Genomic DNA, 19,449 nt, shown 5'->3' with positions numbered 1-19,449 from the left:
ATGAAGGGGAGGAGACGGGTTAAAGATGAAGGGGAGGAGACGGGTTAAAGATGAAGGGGAGGAGACGGGTTAAAGATGAAGGGGAGGAGACGGGTTAAAGATGAAGGGGAGGAGACGGGTTAAAGATGAAGGGGAGGAGTCGGGTTAAAGATGAAGGGGAGGAGACGGGTTAAAGAAGGATTTTTAAGCCTTGAGACAATTGAGAAATGGATTGTGTATGTTTCTCATTCAGAGTGATTATGGGCAAGACAGAAGATTTAAGTGCCTTTGAACGGGGTACAGTATTATGAGCCAGGCACACTGGTTTGTGTCAAGAACTGCAATGCTGCTGGATTTTTCACACTCAACAGTTTCCCGTGTGTATCAAGAATGGTCCACCACCCAAAGGACGTCCAGTCAACTTGACACAACTGTGGGAAGCATGGGGCAACATGCAACATGGGCCAGCATCCCTGTGGAACGCTTTCGACACCTTGTAGAGTCCATGTCCTGACGAACTGAGGCTGTTCTGAGGGCAAAAGGGAACTCAATATTAGGAAGGTGTTCTTAATGTTTTGTCCACTCAGTGTGTATTTGCTGTCTCTCTCTCTCTCTCTTTCTCTCATTCTCTCTCTATATCTCTCTGTTTCTCTATGTCTCTATGTCTCTCTCTCTCTCTCTCTCTCTCTATATATGTCTCTCTCCTCTCCTCTCCTCTCTCCTAGAGATTGCTGGGCCTGCCTACCTGGGTTCTATTGGATGACGACATCAGGATGTTTTTCTACCAGACTGAGTCAGACAGTCAGCACCAACCACGAGCCCTGCGTCGCCTCCGGCCCCCTACACGTAGAGTGTAAGCTATCATTTAGTTTTACCGCTCTAATTACGCTGGTGACCAGTTTATAACAGCAGTAAGGCACCTCAGGGGGTTTGTAGTATATGGGCAATATACCACGGCTAAGGGCTGTATCCAGGCACTCCGTGTTGCGTCACTCTAAGAACAGCTCTTAGCCGTGGTATATTGGCCGTATACCACACCCCTTTGGGCCTTATTGCTTAAATATAATACCACAGTAATACTGTTTCAACGTGTCACTTCTGCTGCTACTTCCTGTAACTCTGGGACTCTTTAGCAGTCAGCTACTACTCCCCCAAAACAACTTGCTCCCTCCATACCTCTTTTATACCGTTGACTCATTCAGAGTTCACTGCACCACAGTCTCACATGAATAGAACTCTTACTTCTTCCACTTTCTGGGCACCACCCATGACTGAGACTGCTTGACCTCTGAACCGCCTTCACTTAGCCCTGTAACAGAGAGTTGTTGGCCACTGTCGTTTCCTCTAATGTTCACTTCTCTGATGTGTTGCTCGCTCTTGTCACGGGGTGAGTCCCAAATGGCACCCTATTCCCTATATAGTGCACTACTTTTGACCAGGACCCATAGTACACTATTTAGGGAATAGGGTGCTGTTTGGGATGTTGTCAGAGTTCCCCGTTAGGAGATGTGGTAAATAAGGACATGTTATGTGCTAATTAGGGACTCTCTCAACAGGAAGTGATGTAAACTAGGACTCTCTCTATTTCCTCTTTGGACTGACCTCACTCACCGCAGGGTTTTTCACATTTTCTAAACGGTCATCTCTGACAGTATGATGAAATGTTAAAACTCCCTTTCTATTTCTCTCTCTCTCTCTCTCTCTCTCTCTCTCTCTCTCTCTCTCTCTCTCTCTCTCTCTCCCTCTCTCTCTCTCTCCTATCCCCCTCTCTCTCTCTCTCCCCCCCTCTCTCTCCTCCTCTCTCTCTCTCTCTCTCTCTCTCTCTCTCTCTCTCTCTCTCTCTCTCTCTCTCCCTCTATCTCTCTCTCTCTCTCTCTCTCTCTCCTCTCCCCCTCTCTCTCTCTCTCTCCCTCTCTCTCTCTCTCCCCCTCTCCCCTCCCTCTCTCTCTCTCTCTCCCTCTCTCTCCCTCTCTCCCCTCTCTCTCCCCTCTCTCTCTCTCTCTCTCTCTCTCTCTCTCCCCTCCTCCTCTCTCTCTCCTCTCTCTCCCCCTCTCCCCTCTCTCTCCCCTCTCTCTCTCTCTCTCTCTCCCCTCTCTCTCTCTCCCTCCCCTCTCTCTCTCTCTCCCTCCCTCCCTCTCTCTCCTCCTCTCTCTCTCTCCCCCTCTCTCTCTCCCTCCCTCCCCTCCCCCCTCTCTCTCCCTCCCCTCTCTCTCTCTCCCTCCCCCTCTCTCTCTCCCTCCCCCTCCCCCTCTCTCTCCCCCCCCTCTCTCTCTCCCCCTCTCCCCTCTCTCCTCCCCCTCTCTCTCCCTCCCCCCTCTCTCCCTCCCCTCTCTCCCCTCCCCCCCTCTCTCCCTCCCCCTCTCTCTCTCCCTCTCCCCCTCTCTCTCTCCTCCCTCCCCCTCTCTCTCTCCCAGTCAAAACCAACCAGACAGATGTCTTCTCCCTCCCCCAGAGCTGAGGTAGGGATGCCCCTTCTCTTTTTTCCTCTTAACCTTCTGTTTTGATCTCTCTCTCTCTGTATCTCTGTATCTATCTATGTATCTATCTATCTATCTATGTATCTCTCCAGGAAGACAGTCAAAACCAACCAGATCTATCTATGTATCTATCTATCTATCCCCTATCTATCTATCTATCTATCTATGCTATCTATCTATCTATCTATTATCTATCCTCTTAACCTTCTGTTTCTATCTATCTCTCTCTCTCTGTATCTGTATCTCTGTATCTCTATCTATCTATCTATCTATCTATCTATCTATCTATCTATCTATCTATCTATCTATCTATCTATCTATCTATCTATCTATCTATCTATCTATCTATATCTCTAATCTAATCTAATCTAATCTAATCTATCGAGCTGAGGTAGGCCTTACAGTACTGTAAAACTGTTGCTTTGGTTACGGTCTTCACGCTTACCCACACAACCCAAACCCTGTCAGGATAACACAACATGTTACCATAACCACCACATAAACAAGCAACCATGTAACATTGTGATCAATGACAGTTAGCATGTTGTTTGAAGTAACCACAGTACAGGGTCATATGAAGGACAGCCCCTCCCCACACACAACACACAATCAGGTGGGAATTACACAAAACATTGTAGATATACATCAACATACACTACTGGTCCAAAGTTTTAGAACACCTACTCATTTAAGTGTTTTTCTTTATTTTTACTATTTTCTACAGTGTAGAAGACTTTAGAGACTTTAAAACCATGAAATAACACATGGATTCACGTAGTAACCAAAAAAGTGTTAAACAAATCAAAATATATTTCAGATTCTTCAATAGCCACCCTTTGCCTTGATGACAGCTTTGCACATTTCCAGCATTCTCTCAACCAGCTTCACCTGGAATTTAAATTTTATTTTACCTTTTATTTTACTAGGCAAGTCAGTTAAGAACAAATTCTTATTTTCAATGACGGCCTAGGAACAGTGGGTTAACTGCCTGTTCAGGGGCAGAACGAAAGATTTGTACCTTGACAGCTTTCGGTTACTAGTCCAACGCTCTAACCACTAGGCTACCCTGCCGCCCCGCTGGAATGCTTTTCCAGCAGTCTTGAAGGAGTTCCCACTTATGCTGAGCACTTGTTGGCTTTTCTGACTCATCCCAAACCATCTCAATTTATTGTAGGTCGGGGGATTATGGAGGCCAGGTTATCTGATGCAGAACTCCATCACTCTCCTTCTTGGTAAAATAGCCCTTCCACAGCCTGGAGGTGTGTTGGGTCATTGTCCTATTGAAAAACAAATGATAGTCCCTCTAAGCCCAAACCAGATGGGATGGCGTATCACTGCAGAATGCTGTGGTAAACATGCTGGTTAAGTGTGCCTTGCATTCTAAATAAATCACAGACTGTGTCACCAGCAAAGCACCCCTACACCATAACACCTCCTCCTCCAGGCTTCACGGTGGGAAATACACATGGGGAGATCATCCATTCACCCACACCACATCTCACAAAGACACGGGGGTTGGAACCAAAAATCTCAAATTTAGACTCCAGACCAAAGGACACATTTCCACTGGTCTAATGTCTGTTGCTCATGTTTCTTGGCCCAAGCAAGTCTCTTCTTATGATTTGTGTCCTTTAGTAGTGGTTTCTTTGCAGCAATTTGACAATGAAGGTCTTATTCACACAGTCTCCTCTGAACAGTTGATGTTGAGATGTGTCTGTTACGCATTTATTTGGCCTACCTTGTCACAACACCAGTGATTGGCTCAAACGCATTAAGAAGCAAAGAAATTCCACAAATGAACTTTTAAGAAGGTACACCTGTTAATTGAAATGGATTCCAGGTGACTACCTCATAAAGCTGGTTGAGAGAATGCCAAGAGTGTGCAAAGCTGTCATCAAGGCAAAGGGTTGGCTATTTCAAAATATATTTTGATTTGTTTAACACTTTTCTTTGGTTACAACATGATTCAATATGTGTCATTTCATAGTTTTTGATGTCTTCACTATTATTCTACAATGTAGAAAATAGTAAAAATAAAGAAAAACCCTTGAATGAGTAGGTGTTCTAAACCGTTTGACCGGTAGTGTAGATCTGTTTGGTTTCTAGCTGAAGAATTGACTAGTCTCTCTATAGATCTATTTGTTACTGGAAAGGACCTAATGGAGTCATTAACAGGGTTAAACAGAGGTTGTTTCTCCACCCCCCTGAGTCTGTGACTCCGTTGCCTCTCAGAGTGGTTTCTCATTCTGTTTTGCTCCTTTAATCCTCTCCTGTCTTTCTCCTCTCTCTCTCTCCACTCTTTCCATCCATCCTCTGTCACGCTCTCTCCTCTCGCTCCCGTCATCTTTCCTTGGGAGAGGTTTGTCTTTCTTTCTTTTAGTTCCCCCTGTTCTCATCCTGGTCATGCCAGAGAGATAGAGAGGAAACATGAAAGAAAAACACCATTTAAATTCAATTCTACTGCCGTCTTAACTGGTCTGGGGAGGGAGATGAGGGGTGTGAGGGTGGGGATAGGTTAGTGTGTGTGTGGGGATAGGTTAGTGTGTGTGTGAGGGTGGGGATAGGTTAGTGTGTGTGTGAGGGTGGGGATAGGTTAGTGTGTGTGTGAGGGTGGGGATAGGTTAGTGTGTGTGTGTGAGGGTGGGGATAGGTTAGTGTGTGTGTGAGGGTGGGGATAGGTTAGTGTGTGTGTGAGGGTGGGGATAGGTTAGTGTGTGTGTGTGTGATGGTGGGGATAGGTTAGTGTGTGTGTGTGATGGTGGGGATAGGTTAGTGGGTGTGTTTGGGTGACCTTGTTTAGAGTGTGTCTTTTGTCTTTGACAGTGCAAAAGATGACAGAGGGAGAGAGTTGTGTTCAGGTGTAGTCATGTCTTGATGTCTTGAATGAAGTTTAATTTTTGGCAGAATTCTTCTAGATTTGGTTGCTGTGTCAATGGCACAGTTTGGTTATTAACTATTTAAGTGGGGACGGGACGGGACGGGACGGGACGGACACACACACACACACACACAGGTTACACACACACACACACACACACACACACACACACACACCAACCAGCCGCTCAGGTGCCCTCCTCCTCAAGGGCACCATTTATATCCTCCCATGATCCTTCACTTCACCCAAGCCAACCATGAAGTAGGTCATCCAATTAAAACAAAACAGAAAAACTCCCTCCCAATTGGCTAGCTGTGTTAAACGAGCTGAATGCATTCATTAAGTTATGGGTCGTTAAGAGTGTAATTGGAATGTGTGACTCCTCCCATTGGTGAGGTGACCCTAGGGCCATAGCTATATTGTTACATCAGGTTTTAATCAGTCCCTCCTGTTCTCCATGTGTCTATATCTAGACTAGGTGCACTACTTTAGACCAGGGCCCATAAGGCAGGTCTATATGTGTCTATAGTTGGACTAGGTGCACTACTTTAGACCAGGGCCCATAAGGCAGGTCTATATGTGTCTATAGTTGGACTAGGTGCACTACTTTAGACCAGGGCCCATAAGGCAGGTCTATATGTGTCTATAGTTGGATTAGATGCACTACTTTAGACCAGGGCCCATAAGGCAGGTCTATATGTGTCTATAGTTGGATTAGATGCACTACTTTAGACCAGGGCCCATAAGACAGGTCTATATGTGTCTATAGTTGGATTAGGTGCACTACTTTAGACCAGGGCCCATAAGGCAGGTCTATATGTGTCTATAGTTGGATTAGGTGCACTACTTTAGACCAGGGCCCATAAGGCAGGTCTATATGTGTCTATAGTTGGATTGGGTGCACTACTTTAGACCAGGGCCCATAAGGCAGGTCTATATGTGTCTATAGTTGGATTAGATGCACTACTTTAGACCAGGGCCCATAAGGGGTCTATATGTGTCTATAGGGGTGGACTAGGTGCACTACTTTAGACCAGGGCCCATAAGGCAGGTCTATATGTGTCTATAGTTGGATTAGATGCACTACTTTAGACCAGGGCCCATAAGGCAGGTCTATATGTGTCTATAGTTGGATTAGATGCACTACTTTGACCAGGGCCCATAAGGCAGGTCTATATGTGTCTATAGTTGGATTAGGTGCACTACTTTAGACCAGGGCCCATAAGGTAGGTCTATATGTGTCTATAGTTGGATTAGATGCACTACTTTAGACCAGGGCCCATAAAGCAGGTCTATAATGTGTCTATAGTTGGATTAGATGCACTACTTTAGACCAGGGCCCATAAGACAGGTCTATATGTGTCTATAGTTGGATTAGATGCACTACTTTAGACCAGGGCCCATAAGAGGTCTATATGTGTCTATAGTTGGATTAGATGCACTACTTTAGACCAGGGCTCATAAGGCAGGTCTATATGTGTCTATAGTTGGATTAGGTGCACTACTTTAGACCAGGGCCCATAAGGCAGGTCTATATGTGTCTATAGTTGGACTAGGTGCACTACTTTAGACCAGGGCCCATAAGGCAGGTCTATATGTGTCTATAGTTGGATTAGGTGCACTACTTTAGACCAGGGCCCATAAGGCAGGTCTATATGTGTCTATAGTTGGATTAGATGCACTACTTTAGACCAGGGCCCATAAGGCAGGTCTATATGTGTCTATAGTTGGAATAGATGCACTACTTTAGACCAGGGCCCATAAGACAGGTCTATATGTGTCTATAGTTGGATTAGATGCACTACTTTAGACCAGGGCCCATAAGGCAGGTCTATATGTGTCTATAGTTGGATTAGATGCACTACTTTAGACCAGGGCCCATAAGGCAGGTCTATATGTGTCTATAGTTGGATTAGATGCACTACTTTAGACCAGGGCCCATAAGACAGGTCTATATGTGTCTATAGTTGGATTAGATGCACTACTTTAGACCAGGGCCCATAAGGCAGGTCTATATGTGTCTATAGTTGGATTAGATGCACTACTTTAGACCAGGGCCCATAAGACAGGTCTATATGTGTCTATAGTTGGATTAGATGCACTACTTTAGACCAGGGCCCATAAGACAGGTCTATATGTGTCTATAGTTGGATTAGATGCACTACTTTAGACCAGGGCCCATAAAACAGGTCTATATGTGTCTATAGTTGGATTAGATGCACTACTTTAGACCAGGGCCCATAAGACAGGTCTATATGTGTCTATAGTTGGATTAGATGCACTACTTTAGACCAGGGCCCATAAGACAGGTCTATATGTGTCTATAGTTGGATTAGATGCACTACTTTAGACCAGGGCCCATAAAACAGGTCTATATGTGTCTATAGTTGGATTAGATGCACTACTTTAGACCAGGGCCCATAAGACAGGTCTATATGTGTCTATAGTTGGATTAGATGCACTACTTTAGACCAGGGCCCATAAGGCAGGTCTATATGTGTCTATAGTTAGATCAGATGCACTACTTTAGACCAGGGCCCATAAGACAGGTCTATATGTGATACTCTGACAGCACTTTTGTCGACCCCCTAAAAATACTTCACAAGTTCAGGTCTCTGTCGTCCTCGACTCCGTCTGACCAGAAATACCAGGCCTGGATAGTAACTCCATAGGAGATGGAGGTAGATGAGACCTGAAGAAGCGAGAGGTTGAGTTGAGTGATTGTGGGGGAGGGGGAGGGGTTGGTTGGTTGGTTGGTGTGGAGGAGGGGTTGGTTGTTTGGTGGGTGGGTGGGGGAGGGGTTGGTTGGTGTGTGTGTGTGGGGGGGGGGGGTTGGTTGAGGGATGGTGTGTGTGTGTGTGTGTGTGTGTGTGTGTGTGTGTGTGTGTGTGTGTGTGTGGGGGAGGGTCTTTTTGAAGTGTGACAGGTATGGATTTGGATTAACCAGGTGTGTGTGCTGTGCCCGTATGCCTCATCATCATCATTCTCATCAAAGTAAAACCCACACACACTCATTCGAAATCTCACTGTGTGTGTGTTTCACAGTGTATCACACACTCACCTTTTCTGATCTTCTCTGCTAAATATAGATCCCCAATCACATTCTACAGTCAGCTCCTGTGTTAATGTTAATAGCAGATAATATCATCTCTCTGTAATTCATCTGTGTGTGGTACACTGAGATTGATGAATAGATAATGGAGGGAGAGAGGGGGAAGGGGTGAGAGAGATGGAGAGAGAGGGGTAAGGGGTGAGAGAGATGAGAGGGGGAAGGAGTGAGAGAGATGGAGAGAGAGAGGGGGAAGGAGTGAGAGAGATGGAGAGAGAGGGGGAAGGGGTGAGAGAGGGGGAAGGGGTGAGAGAGATGAAGAGAGTGGGGTGAAGGGCTGACAGAGGGGGATGGGCAGAGAGTGGGGGAAGGTATGAGAGAGATGGAGAGAGAGAGGGAAGGGGCGAGAGAGATGGAGAGAGAGGGGGGAAGGGGTGAGAGAGATGGAGAGAGAGGGGGAAGGGGTGAGAGAGATGAGAGAGTGCGGGGAAGGGGTGAGAGAGATGGAGAGTGAGGGGGGAAGGGGTGAGAGAGATGAGAGAGTGGGGGGAAGGGGTGAGAGAGATGGAGAGAGAGGGGGAAGGGGTGAGAGATGGAGAGAGAGGGGGAAGGGGTGAGAGTGATGGAGAGAGAGGGGGAAGGGGTGAGAGAGATGGAGAGAGAGGGGGAAGGGGTGAGAGATGGAGAGAGAGGGGGAAGGGGTGAGAGTGATGGAGAGAGAGGGGGAAGGGGTGAGTGAGGTAGAGAGAGAGGGGGAAGGGGTGAGTGAGGTAGAGAGAGAGGGGGAAGGGGTGAGACAGAAAAGGGGAGCGGAAAAGATTGAATGTGTGATTTAGAAAGAGTGAGAGAGGGGAAAGATGGAGAAAGAGTAGGGATATCAAATCAAATTTGATTTGTCACATACACATGGTTAGCAGATGTTAATGGTCACATACACATGGTTAGCAGATGTTAATGGTCACATACACATGGTTAGCAGATGTTAATGGTCACATACACATGGTTAGCAGATGTTAATGGTCACATACACATGGTTAGCAGATGTTAATGGTCACATACACATGTTTAGCAGATGTTAATGGTCACATACACATGGTTAGCCGATGTTAATGGTCTCATACACATGGTTAGCAGATGTTAATAATGGTCACATACACATGGTTAGCAGATGTTAATGGTCACATACACATGGTTAGCAGATGTTAATGGTCACATACACATGGTTAGCAGATGTTAATGGTCACATACACATGGTTAGCAGATGTTAATGCGAGTGTAGCGAAATGCTTGTGCGTTCGACCATGCAGTAGTAGTTCCGACCATGCAGTAATATCTACCAAGCAATCTAACCTAACAATTTCACAACAACTACCTTATACACACAAGTGTAAAGGAATGAATAAGAATATGTACATAAAAATATACGAATGAGTGATGGCCGAACGGCATAGGCAAGATGCAGTAGATGGTATAGAATACAGTATATACATATGAGATGAGTAATGTAGGGTATGTAAACATTATATAAAGTGGCATTGTTTAAAGTGGCTAGTGGTATATTTATTACATCAATTTTTCCATTATTAAAGTGTCTGGAGTTGAGTCAGTATGTTGGCAGCAGCCACTCAATGTTAGTGATGGCTGTTTAATAGTCTTTGAGATAGAAGCTGTTTTTCAGTCTCTCGGTCCCAGCTTTGATGCACCTGTACTGACCTCGCCTTCTGGGTGGTAGTGGTGTGAACAGGCAGTGGCTCGGGTGGTTGTTGTCCTTAATGACCTTTTTGTCCTTCCTGTGACATCGGGTGGTGTAGGTGTCCTGGAGGGCAGGTAGTTTGCCCCCGGTGATGCGTTGTGCAGACCTCACTACCCTCTGGAGAGCCTTCCGGTTATGGGCAGAGCAGTTGCCGTTCCAGGCGGTGATACAGCCCCACAGGATGCTCTTGATTGTAAAAGTTTGGGTGTTTTTGGTGACAAGCCGCGCCTTCTTCACCCCGCTGTCTGTGTGGGTGGACCATTTCAGTTTGTCTGTGATGTGTAGGCCGAGGAACCTAAAACTTTCCACCCTCTCCACTACTGTCCCATCGATGTGGATAGGGGGCTGCTCCCGCTGCTGTTTCCTGAAGTCCACGATCATCTCCTTAGTTTAGTTGACGTTGAGTGTTAGGTTATTTTCCTGACACCACACTCCGAGGGCCCTCACCTCCTCCCTGTAGGCCATCTTGTTGTTGTTGGTAATCAAGCCTACCACTCTAGTGTCGTCTGCAAACTTGATGATTGAGTTGGAGGCGTGCATGGCCACGCAGTTGTGGGTGAACAGGGAGTACAGTAGAGGGCTGAGAATGCACCCTTGTGGGGCCCCAGTGTTGAGGATCAGCGGGGTGGAGATGTTGTTACCTACCCTCACCATCTGGAGGCGGCCCATCAGAAAGTCCAGGACCCAGTTGCACAGGGCGGGGTCGAAACCCAGGGTTTCAAGAGTTTGGAGGTTACTATGGTGTTAAATGCTGAACTGTAGTCAATGAACAGCATTCTTACATAGGTATTCCTCTTGTCCAGATGGGTTAGGGCAGTGTGCAGTGTGATGGCGATTGCGTCGTCTGTGGACCTATTTGGGAAATTGGAGTGGGTCTAGGGTGTCAGGTAAGGTGGAGGTGATATGGTCCTTGGTCCTCTCTCAAAGCACTTCATGATGACAGAAGTGAGTGCTATGGGGCGATAGTCATTTAGCTCAGTTACCTTAGCTTTCTAGGGAACAGGAACAATGGTGGCCCTCTTGAAGTATGTGGGAACAGCAAACTGGGATAAGGGTTGATTGAATATGTCCGTAAACACACCAGCCAGCTGGTCTGCGCATGCTCGGAGGACTCAGCTGGGGATGCCGTCTGGGCCTGCAGCCTTGCGAGGGTTAACACGTTTAAATGTTTTCCTCACATTGGCCGCGGTGAAGAAGAGCCCGCAGGTTTTGGTAGCGGGCCATGTTAGTGACACTGTATTGTCCTCAAAGCGAGCAAAGCAGTTGTTTAGTTTGTCTGGGAGCAAGACATTGTGGTCCGCGACGGGGCTGGTTTTTCTTTTGTAGTCCGTGATTGACTGTAGACTGTAGGATGGAGTGATAGAAAGAGAGCTGGAGAGAGAGAAAGGGAAACAACTAACGAGGGTGTGTTTGTGTGAGTGAGTGTGAGAGGGCGCTAAGGAGATTCCTATCTCAACTTTTTCCATACCCTGTGTTTATTGGGAGAGAATGTTGCTTATCCAGCCAGGTCGTTCAAGATTGACTTTGAAGTTGGGCTTCTATCCATGTCCTGAGGACGTTGGGAAATGCCTTCAAAACGGGTCACTAGGGGAAACGAGCACTTGAGCATCAAGTCATCTCATGACTCTGGATCAGATGGGGAAAGGGGGATACCTAGTCAGTTGTACAACTGAAATGTGTCTTCCTCATTTAACCCAACCCCTCTGAATCAGAAAGGTGCAGGGGGCTGCCTTAATCGACATCCACGTCTTCGGCGCCCAGTGGGTTAACTGCCTTGTTCAGGGGCATAACGACAGATTTTTACCTTGTCAGCTCGGGATTCGATCCAGCAACCTTTAACCACTGGAAGGTTGCGTGTTCAATCCCAGTGAAGGGGTTCTAACCCCATCCCAAACCTTAACCCTTACCGTAAACATTTAGAATGAGTGACTGAATTGAACCCTTACCTTAACCATTTAGAATGAGTGACTGAATTGAACCCTTACCTTAACCATTTAGAATGAGTGACTGAATTTAACCCTTACCTTAACCATTTAGAATGAGTGACTGAATTGAACCCTTACCTTAACCATTTAGAATGAGTGACTGAATTTAACCCTTACCTTAACCATTTAGAATGAGTGACTGAATTTAACCCTTACCTTAACCATTTAGAATGAGTGACTGAATTTAACCCTTACCGTAACCATTTAGAATGAGTGACTGAATTGAACCCTTACCGTAACCATTTAGAATGAGTGACTGAATTTAACCCTTACCTTAACCATTTAGAATGAGTGACTGAATTTAACCCTTACCTTAACCATTTAGAATGAGTGACTGACTTGAACCCTTACCTTAACCATTTAGAATGAGTGACTGAATTGAACCCTTACCTTAACCATTTAGAATGAGTGACTGAATTTAACCCTTACCTTAAACATTTAGAATGAGTGACTGAATTTAACCCTTACCTTAAACATTTAGAATGAGTGACTGAATTGAACCCCTACCTTAACCATTTAGAATGAGTGACTGAATTTAACCCTTACCTTAACCATTTAGAATGAGGGACTGAATTTAACCCTTACCGTAACCATTTAGAACGAGTGACTGAATTTAACCCTTACCTTAACCATTTAGAATGAGGGACTGAATTTAACCCTTACCTTAACCATTTAGAATGAGTGACTGAATTTAACCCTTAACCATTTAAATGAGTGACTGAATTGAACCCTTATTTTTAGAATGAGTGACTGAATTGAACCCTTACCTTAACCATTTAGAATGAGTGACTGAATTTAACCCTTACCTTAACCATTTAGAATGAGTGACTGAATTTAACCCTTACCTTAACCATTTAGAATGAGTGACTGAATTTAACCCTTACCGTAACCATTTAGAATGAGTGACTGAATTGAACCCTTACCGTAACCATTTAGAATGAGTGACTGAATTTAACCCTTACCTTAACCATTTAGAATGAGTGACTGAATTTAACCCTTACCTTAACCATTTAGAATGAGTGACTGAAACCCTTTAACCATTTAGAATGAGTGACTGAATTGACCCTTACCTTAACCATTTAGAATGAGTGACTGAATTTAACCCTTACCTTAACCATTTTTAGAATGAGTGACTGAATTTAAAACCTGAATTGAACCCTTACCTTAACATTTAGAATGAGTGACATTTAACCCTTACCTTAACCATTTAGAATGAGTGACTGAATTGAACCCTTACCTTAACCATTTAGAATGAGTGACTGAATTTAACCCTTACCTTAAACATTTAGAATGAGTGACTGAATTTAACCCTTACCTTAAACATTTAGAATGAGTGACTGAATTGAACCCCTACCTTAACCATTTAGAATGAGTGACTGAATTTAACCCTTACCTTAACCATTTAGAATGAGGGACTGAATTTAACCCTTACCGTAACCATTTAGAACGAGTGACTGAATTTAACCCTTACCGTAACCATTTAGAATGAGTGACTGAATTTAACCCTTACCTTCTAAATGTGACTTTTGGAGAAATGGAGCGATACAGAGCAGCAGGAGAAAAACACTTTGAAATGACATTTGGAGAATGTGGATGAACGTCTAATTCTGCAGTGAGACTGTGAGAGCTTGTTGCTCATGCACACACACACACACACGTACACAAGCACACACGCACACACACACACACATGCACACACACACACACACACACACACACACACACACACACACACACACACACACACACACACACACACACACACACACACACACACACACACACACACACACACACACACACACACACACACACACTAGAGATTTGGCATGTCTCTAGGATCACTCAGATTGTAATGAATTGGTGCACCAATTGTCAGGTTATCAGGCATCGCATACACTAATGTCCAAAAGTAAGTGGACACCTGCTCGTTGAATATCTCATTCCAAAATCATGGGCATTAATATGGAGATAGTCTCCCCTTTCCTATTACAGCAGCCTCCACTCTTCTGGGAAGGCTGTCCAATAGATGTTAGAACATTGCTGAGGGGACTTGCTTTCATTCAGCCAAAAGAGCATTAGTTCAGTTGTTGGGTGATTTAAGCATTTTTTTGTATATAAAGTACAGTACTCCAGGGTGCAAAACTGACCCAAGATCAGCATCTAAGGGAATGTTACCCTACACCAGGGTAGACAACCCTGTTCCTGGAGTGACACAGGATGATTGTGTTCCAACTAGGCACCACATCCTACAAACTGAGCTAAATGTAAAAACATGAAGGGCCTGTAGCACAACAAGGTGTCCCTGGGTCCCTCACTGTACAACAGTAGCTATTATACTATACTACAGGGTTTATCTCGGCCCCCCCCAGCCCCACACACACACATACACTGCTCCTCACACTCCCACTGCTTCAACATCTCTTAACACCCTCTCACCCTCTCACCCTCTCACTCACTCACTCACTCACTCACTCACTCACTCACTCACTCACTCACTCACTCACTCACTCACTCCTCTCTTTCTCTCTCTCTACCTCTCTCTCTATCTTTCTCTCTCTCTCCGCTTTCTCTCTCTCTCTCTCTCTCTCTCTCTCTCTCTTCGCTTTATCTCTCTTTGCTTTCTCTCTCTTCTCTCGGTCTCTCTCTCTCTCTCTCTCTCTCTCTCTCTCTCTCTCTCTCTCTCTCTCTCTCTCTCTCTCTCTCTCTCTCTCTCTCTCTCTCTCTCTCTCTCTCTCTCTCTCTCTGTTTCTCTCTCTCTCTGTTTCTCTCTCTCTCTGTTTCTCTCTCTCTCTCTCTTTCTCTCTCTCTCTCTCTCTTTCTCTCTCTCTCTCTCTCTCTCTCTCTCTCTCTCTCTCTCTCTCTCTCTCTCTCTCTCTCTCTCTCTCTCTCTCTCTCTCTCTCTCTCTCTCTCTCTCTTCTCCATCTCCATCTGTAGTTCTCCTCTTTGTCTTGATATCATCTGTGTCTGTGTCCTTCACTCTCCTCCTCTTCACCTTTACTCCACCCGTCCCTCCATCTCCTACTTGACTGAGCAAAGCTTCAGCAATGTGTGTGTCCACATGCAGGCATGTGTGTGTGTATATGTGTGTGTCCTTCTTATCTGTAATAGGTTTGTTTATTACCTGTCCCCAGATGCCCTGTTTGCGCAGTACAGCAGTAATACTAATGTAGGATCATACACACACACAAAATACATTAGTATTGTTAATGTAGGATGAAAGAACTACTCTTTATGTTACTACCATCATTAAACAGGAGATGAACTACTCTTTATATTACTACCATCATTAAACTACTCTTTATATTACTACCATCATTAAACTACTCTTTATATTACTACCATCATTAAACAGGTTATTAACTACTCTTTATGTTACTACCATCATTAAACTACTCTTTATGTTACTACCATCATTAAACTACTCTTTATGTTACTACCATCATTAAACTACTCTTTATATTACTACCATCATTAAACAGGTGATTAACTACTCTTTATGTTACTACCATCATTAAACTACTCTTTATGTTACTACCATCATTAAACTACTCTTTATGTTACTACCATCATTAAACAGGTGATTAACTACTCTTTATGTTACTACCATCATTAAACTACTCTTTATGTTACTACCATCATTAAACTACTCTTTATGTTACTACCATCATTAAACTACTCTTTATATTACTACCATCATTAAACAGGTGATTAACTACTCTTTATGTTACTACCATCATTAAACAGGTGATTAACTACTCTTTATGTTACTACCATCATTAAACAGGTGATTAACTACTCTTTATGTTACTACCATCATTAAACTACTCTTTATGTTACTAACCATCATTAAACTACTCTTTATGTTACTACCATCATTAAACAGGTGATTAACTACTCTTTATTTTACTACCATCATTAAACTACTCTTTATATTACTACCATCATTAAACTACTCTTTATATTACTACCATCATTAAACTACTACTACCATCATTAAACTACTTTATGTTACTACCATCATTAAACTACCATCATTAAACTACTTTTATGTTACTACCATCATTAAACTACTCTTTATATTACTACCATCATTAAACAGGTGATTAAAACAGGTGATTAACTACTCTTTATGTTACTACCATCATTAAACTACTCTTTATGTTACTACCATCATTAAACTACTCTTTACTACCATCATTAAACTATTAACTACTTTATGTTACTACCATCATTAAACTACTCTTTATGTTACTACCATCATTAAACTACTACTACCATTTATGTTACTACCATCATTAAACTAGGAGTTACTACCATCATTAAACTACTCTTTATGTTACTACCATCATTAAACTACTCTTTATGTTACTACCATCATTAAACTACTCTTTATGTTACTACCATCATTAAACAGGTGATTAACTACTCTTTATATTACTACCATCATTAAACTACTCTTTATGTTACTACCATCATTAAACTACTCTTTATGTTACTACCATCATTAAACTACTCTTTATATTACTACCATCATTAAACTACTTTTATGTTACTACCATCATTAAACTAGGTGATTTATGTTTACTACCATCATTAAACTACTCTTTATATTACTACCATCATTAAACTACTCTTTATGTTACTACCATCATTAAACTACTCTTTATGTTACTACCATCATTAAACTACTCTTTATGTTACTACCATCATTAAACTACTCTTTATGTTACTAACATCATTAAACAGGTGATTAACTACTCTTTATGTTACTACCATCATTAAACTACTCTTTATGTTACTACCATCATTAAACTACTCTTTATGTTACTACCATCATTAAACTACTCTTTATATTACTACCATCATTAAACTACTCTTTATGTTACTACCATCATTAAACTACTCTTTATGTTACTACCATCATTAAACTACTCTTTATGTTACTACCATCATTAAACAGGTGATTAACTACTCTTTATGTTACTACCATCATTAAACTACTCTTTATGTTACTACCATCATTAAACTACTCTTTATGTTACTACCATCATTAAACTACTCTTTATATTACTACCATCATTAAACAGGTGATTAACTACTCTTTATATTACTACCATCATTAAACTACTCTTTATATTACTACCATCATTAAACTACTCTTTATATTACTACCATCATTAAACAGGTGATTAACTACTCTTTATGTTACTACCATCATTAAACTACTCTTTATGTTACTACCATCATTAAACTACTCTTTATGTTACTACCATCATTAAACTACTCTTTATGTTACTACCATCATTAAACTACTCTTTATGTTACTACCATCATTAAACTACTCTTTATGTTACTACCATCATTAAACTACTCTTTATGTTACTACCATCATTAAACAGGTGATTAACTACTCTTTATGTTACTACCATCATTAAACTACTCTTTATGTTACTACCATCATTAAACTACTCTTTATGTTACTACCATCATTAAACTACTCTTTATGTTACTACCATCATTAAACTACTCTTTATGTTACTACCATCATTAAACTACTCTTTATGTTACTACCATCATTAAACTACTCTTTATGTTACTACCATCATTAAACTACTCTTTATGTTACTACCATCATTAAACTACTCTTTATGTTACTACCATCATTAAACTACTCTTTATGTTACTACCATCATTAAACTACTCTTTATGTTACTACCATCATTAAACAGGTGATTAACTACTCTTTATGTTACTACCATCATTAAACTACTCTTTATGTTACTACCATCATTAAACTACTCTTTATGTTACTACCATCATTAAACTACTCTTTATGTTACTACCATCATTAAACTACTCTTTATGTTACTACCATCATTAAACTACTCTTTATGTTACTACCATCATTAAACTACTCTTTATGTTACTACCATCATTAAACAGGTGATTAACTACTCTTTATATTACTACCATCATTAAACTACTCTTTATGTTACTACCATCATTAAACTACTCTTTATGTTACTACCATCATTAAACTACTCTTTATGTTACTACCATCATTAAACTACTTTTATGTTACTACCATCATTAAACTACTCTTTATGTTACTACCATCATTAAACTACTCTTTATGTTACTACCATCATTAAACTACTACTTTATGTTACTACCATCATTAAACTACTTTTATGTTACTACCATCATTAAACTACTCTTTATGTTACTACCATCATTAAACTACTCTTTATGTTACTACCATCATTAAACTACTCTTTATTTTACTACCATCATTAAACTACTCTTTATGTTACTACCATCATTAAACAGGTGATTAACTACTTTATGTTACTACCATCATTAAACAGGTTACTATTAACTACTCTTTATGTTACTACCATCATTAAACTACTCTACCATCATTAAACTACTTTTATGTTACTACCATCATTAAACTACTCTTTATGTTACTACCATCATTAAACTACTCTTTATGTTACTACCATCATTAAACTACTCTTTATGTTACTACCATCATTAAACTACTTTTATGTTACTACCATCATTAAACAGGTGATTAACTACTCTTTATGTTACTACCATCATTAAACAGGTGATTATCATTAAACTACTCTTTATGTTACTACCATCATTAAACTACTCTTTATGTTACTACCATCATTAAACTACTCTTTATATTACTACCATCATTAAACTACTCTTTATGTTACTACCATCATTAAACTACTCTTTATGTTACTACCATCATTAAACTACTCTTTATGTTACTACCATCATTAAACAGGTGATTAACTACTCTTTATGTTACTACCATCATTAAACTACTCTTTATGTTACTACCATCATTAAACTACTCTTTATATTACTACCATCATTAAACTACTCTTTATGTTACTACCATCATTAAACTACTCTTTATGTTACTACCATCATTAAACTACTCTACCATTTAAACTACTCTTTATGTTACTACCATCATTAAACAGGTGATTAACTACTCTTTATGTTACTACCATCATTAAACTACTCTTTATGTTACTACCATCATTAAACTACTCTTTATGTTACTAACCATCATTAAACTACTCTTTATTTTACTACCATCATTAAACAGGTGATTAACTACTCTTTATGTTACTACCATCATTAAACTACTCTTTATGTTACTACCATCATTAAACTACTCTTTATGTTACTACCATCATTAAACTACTCTTTATGTTACTACCATCATTAAACTACTCTTTATGTTACTACCATCATTAAACTACTCTTTATTTTACTACCATCATTAAACTACTCT

General features: G+C 41.5%; 2 protein-coding genes and 2 long non-coding RNA genes across 5 annotated transcripts in view; 3 read left to right on the top strand and 1 right to left on the bottom strand.

Annotated features, from left to right (window-relative positions):
• Positions 1–19,449, top strand: part of ncf4 (neutrophil cytosolic factor 4) — a 59,530-nt gene that overhangs the window by 14,739 nt on the left and 25,342 nt on the right. Inside the window, exons 5-7 of the mRNA XM_052517842.1 lie at positions 705–832; positions 1,054–1,060; positions 2,394–2,438. Coding sequence (XP_052373802.1) covers positions 705–832; positions 1,054–1,060; positions 2,394–2,438 — 180 coding nt within the window. The remainder of the gene's footprint in view (positions 1–704; positions 833–1,053; positions 1,061–2,393; positions 2,439–19,449) is intronic.
• pvalb7 (parvalbumin 7) overlaps positions 1–19,449 on the bottom strand; it is a 93,933-nt gene that overhangs the window by 71,071 nt on the left and 3,413 nt on the right. The gene's annotated exons all lie outside the window — the stretch shown is intronic.
• Positions 5,490–6,978, top strand: LOC127929709 (uncharacterized). Of its 2 annotated transcripts, none has more exons than XR_008135837.1 (3): positions 5,490–5,965; positions 6,086–6,265; positions 6,804–6,978. It is a non-coding gene; the product is annotated as an uncharacterized LOC127929709 (long non-coding RNA). The 2 variants fall into 2 exon arrangements; XR_008135838.1 differs by adding an exon at positions 6,505–6,560 and having other exon boundaries at positions 5,490–6,205; positions 6,800–6,978.
• Positions 14,797–18,134, top strand: LOC127929706 (uncharacterized). Its single transcript, XR_008135835.1, has 3 exons — positions 14,797–15,477; positions 15,605–15,869; positions 16,872–18,134. It is a non-coding gene; the product is annotated as an uncharacterized LOC127929706 (long non-coding RNA).

Source organism: Oncorhynchus keta, unplaced genomic scaffold, assembly GCF_023373465.1.
Source record: "Oncorhynchus keta strain PuntledgeMale-10-30-2019 unplaced genomic scaffold, Oket_V2 Un_scaffold_984_pilon_pilon, whole genome shotgun sequence".
NCBI classification, from domain to species: domain Eukaryota; kingdom Metazoa; phylum Chordata; class Actinopteri; order Salmoniformes; family Salmonidae; genus Oncorhynchus; species Oncorhynchus keta.
This window is presented reverse-complemented; position numbering and strand designations above follow the sequence as displayed.